The sequence below is a fragment of the Eucyclogobius newberryi genome, unplaced genomic scaffold (genome assembly GCF_026437365.1).
Source record: "Eucyclogobius newberryi isolate DKJ021-1_F unplaced genomic scaffold, fEucNew1.0.hap1 SCAF_17, whole genome shotgun sequence".
Classification (NCBI taxonomy): Eukaryota; Metazoa; Chordata; class Actinopteri; order Gobiiformes; family Gobiidae; genus Eucyclogobius; species Eucyclogobius newberryi.
This window is the reverse complement of record NW_027315801.1, coordinates 4,409,303-4,412,988: the sequence shown is the minus strand read 5'-3', so window position 1 is coordinate 4,412,988 and position 3,686 is coordinate 4,409,303. Positions and strand designations below refer to the sequence as shown.

At 45.0% G+C, this 3,686-nt stretch overlaps 1 protein-coding gene across 1 annotated transcript; it reads left to right on the top strand.

Moving 5' to 3' along the window:
* The first annotated feature begins 1,104 nt into the window (after positions 1 to 1,104).
* On the top strand, positions 1,105 to 3,404 carry LOC140362649 (uncharacterized). The gene is made up of 2 exons (XM_072448794.1): positions 1,105 to 1,270; positions 1,502 to 3,404. Exons 1-2 carry the CDS (start codon positions 1,167 to 1,169, stop codon positions 2,775 to 2,777), a joined length of 1,380 nt encoding a protein of 459 aa, XP_072304895.1. The 5' UTR covers positions 1,105 to 1,166; the 3' UTR covers positions 2,778 to 3,404.
* The last annotated feature ends 282 nt before the right edge of the window (positions 3,405 to 3,686 follow it).

Here is a 3,686-nt window from a genome sequence, read left to right as displayed (position 1 = left end):
ATTGCTCTCTTCTTTGCCTCTTCTCGTGTTTGTCTCCGCTCGGACAGACGCGGATCAGGGCAGGATCTGGAACATGGTCCTGGGAGTAGTGGGGTTTTAAAGTTAGTTAGCTGTTAGCCAGAAACACTGCATCTGAGCTAAGTATTGTCCTAAAATAAAACGCTAAATGGTTTAGACTTTCAACCGTGACTTTTACCCAGGCCTCGTGTTATTGTGGTACCAGCACAAACCCTCTTTAATTATTCATAATTTGTGATTTTTTGCGAGCTAACAGTGACAGCTATGGGGAAATACAGGGGCTGGCCTGTGAGTGTAAATACAGCTAGAGTTACTATGGATACTGCAGCTAAGTTCTAATAGGAAAAGTACATATATTATTATTTGATGTGGTCCTTCTGGTGCACAAACTGAACCGGTCCCTGTCAGAACCGGTCCCCTCTGAATTCTAAAAGTTAACATTCAGTCTGAAGTAGTTGCTGTACTATATTTTATGCAGAATTGTGTGTTGTATTAATTATTTGATATGTCAGCGGCCACTCCTGCAGGCTTTGTTGTTAAATGTATATCTTTTATTGACCTTTATCGAACCAGTAAAGTCCCTCTGAGATGTAGCAGGCTGACCTCACATCGGTCTGCTCAGAGTGCGGCTCTGTCCTTCTCTCAGGGGCCCAGCTCTGCTTCACGGTGCTGTAAGTCCGTGCTGCAGCTTCTGGACCTGGTTTAGTCTTTGTTCATGTTATTGATCACTTCTTTCATTGCCTGTATCTGAGGCCACGACAAACATCACCCGCAGGAGGCGCTTTTGAATGCCACATTTATCAGTCACTGGATCAAACACTATCACCTTTATATGGACTGGCACCTCCCACTCCAGCCTCAGGAAGCCAAGTCCAGCCTCTTCACGCCAGCCTTAAGGTCATGAAGGCGGCAACAGAGCGACCTGCAACCGCCCCCTGGAAAAGGCCCTCTTTGATGCTGGCTCCGGGGGTAAAATACGCTCAAAGTGATCACACGGCTCACATCCTTGTTACGTTCAACCTGCACCTCTTAAAAGTTCTTCACATATTGAAGTAGAGATACATTTAGTATATTTACTATGCCCTGGATGTGTGTGAAGACTTAACACCTTTTTATATTATCATTCTTTTGTAGGTGTCCAGCTCCACATGAGTCCAAATCCAGGTCTGGACCAGGAAATCCCAGAGACTCCACAGATTAAAGAGGAGCCAGAGGAACCGTGCATCAAACAAGAGGAAGAGCAGCTGCCAGTGTGAGTCTCAACCTGGGTGACACAAACATAATCAACATTTCTTTCTTCATATTGGTTGGTCCCAATATTGTGTCATTAAAACAAATAAATCAGCTTTATTAATAAAAAAGTAAATAAAATAGCTTTATTTCTATCTTTCTTTGGTGCTTTCTTTGCTTGTGCTCTTTCTTTCTTGCATCCTTGTTTATTATTTATTCACAGTGATATTGTCCGTTTTTAATTTCCTTTCAGATCCGTCCCCGAGTTCAGCGCTGTCATCGTGAAGACGGAGGAGTCGTCGCTGCTTCTACAAAGAGAAGCTGAGCGCAGTGAGGAGACGCTGGGAGAGGACGAGAGCGCGGGGCCCGGGCGAGACACGGAGCCCTCGTCTGACAGTGACGAAGACGCTGACGAAGACGAGACGGCGGCAGATGGACACCACTACAGCCAAACCCAGAGCACAGCTGCACAAATCTCTGCTGAAAGAGCTGAAAAGAAGAAACACCCGTGCCCCTTTTGTGGCAAGAGATACGTGTCTGAGTGGGATTTACAACGACACATTGCAGTTCACACGGGAGAGAAGTCATTCAGTTGTCCGATCTGTGGGAAAACATTCCTCAAAAAGAGTAATCTTGCGGTGCACCTGAGAACACATACAGGGGAAAAACCCTTCAGCTGTCCAATCTGTAGCAAAGCGTTTTCTGAAAAGAGTAATTTTGCAGTGCACATGAGGACGCACAAAGGAGACAAACCTTTCAGTTGCCCAGTCTGTAAGAACACGTTCACCCGGAAGAGTAGCCTCTCGGTGCACATGAGAACACACACGGGGGACAAACCTTACAGTTGTTCGATCTGCGAGAAGACATTCGCCAGCAGGAGCAATCTCGCGGTGCACATGAAAACGCACACGGGAGACAAACCTTACGGCTGTTCCGTCTGTGAGAAGCTATTTGCCAACAAGGGCAATCTGGCGGTGCACATGAGAACGCACAGAGGAGACAAGCCTTACAGCTGTTCCATCTGTGAGAAAACGTTCACCCGAAAGAGTAGCCTCGCGGTGCACATGAGAACGCACACGGGGGACAAGCCTTTCAGTTGCTCGATATGCCAGAAAACCTTTGTCAAAAACAGTAGTCTGGCGGTGCACATGAGGAGACACACGGGCGAAAAGAGATTCAGCTGTTCGGTCTGCATGAAAGATTTTACCCATTCGTCGTGTCTCAAATACCACAAGAGAATGCACACGGGAGAGAAGCCTTACAGCTGCTCGGCCTGCAACAAAGATTTCACTCACTCGTCGTGCCTCAAATACCACAAGAGGACACACACGGGCGAGAAACCTTACAGCTGTTCTATCTGCGACACACACTTTACCTGGAGCTCCCATCTGAAAAGTCACATGAGAAGTCACTCGGGAGAGAAACCTTACAGCTGTGCCACGTGTAACACTCAGTTTATCTCGAGTTCTAATCTGAAAAGACACATGAAGAGTCACACGGAAGAAAACCTAGCTGCACAGAGCAATTGAATCACAATCTATCACTTTATTTATCTGTTAGGAGCTTCATTTGCAGACAAGAGCGCCAGTGCGGACAGCCAAATAACACGTCTGTTTATGCAATAATCATTCATCACAGACAATAAGTAGAACAATAAAAATCTTCCCAAATGAAGCACAGTTTCACAGGTGTTGAAGGCAGTGGGGTCATGTGATACAACATTCTAAAGTGCATGTTGTTTAAAGGGGAAATGAATATGTGATAGATGTATTGATGCAGATAAAATGCCAGTGTTTGGCCTGGTTAGGTTTTTAAATGATCTCTAGGCCTGTCCACAAACTGTGCCAAGAACTAAGTCCCTATAATCCTCCAGTCCCTTTTAGAAGTCAAAGGAACTAGCCAGTCCCCCTTGCTGTCAGTGGCTGCTTTAACTAGCTTTAACATGATATGTATGTGTGTGGAACCTTTAAATATTGAAATAAGCCTTTCCCCCTTTCATCCTGCTCATGTACATACAACTGTGATGCACAAAAAACTCACACCATGAAATGAATTATTCAGGGTTACTATTTAATGACTAAAACAGTATTTTTGGAGCTGCTGCGTAGATAAACATGTTTGTGCCACTGAAAGGTTCCTGGTCTGACTGGACTCTGTGACCTCAGTCTCTAGTTCCTGCTCTGTCTGAACAAGCATTAAATATGGACAGAAAAGGTTCATACAGTGAAAAAAAAACACCTCAATTCTACATTTTAATGTTCTTTGCTTTTACAGAACTGACACTTTTACAACATTGTGCTGGGGCAAAAAAAATAAAACGGGAAAAATAAATCAGACCTTTTTTTTAAAAATCAAAACGTGCCAAACACCATGACGACTGCAGTGGTTCCATGGTTCCAGGCCCATCCCAGCCTCCGCTCCCTCTGCTCCAGTCACAG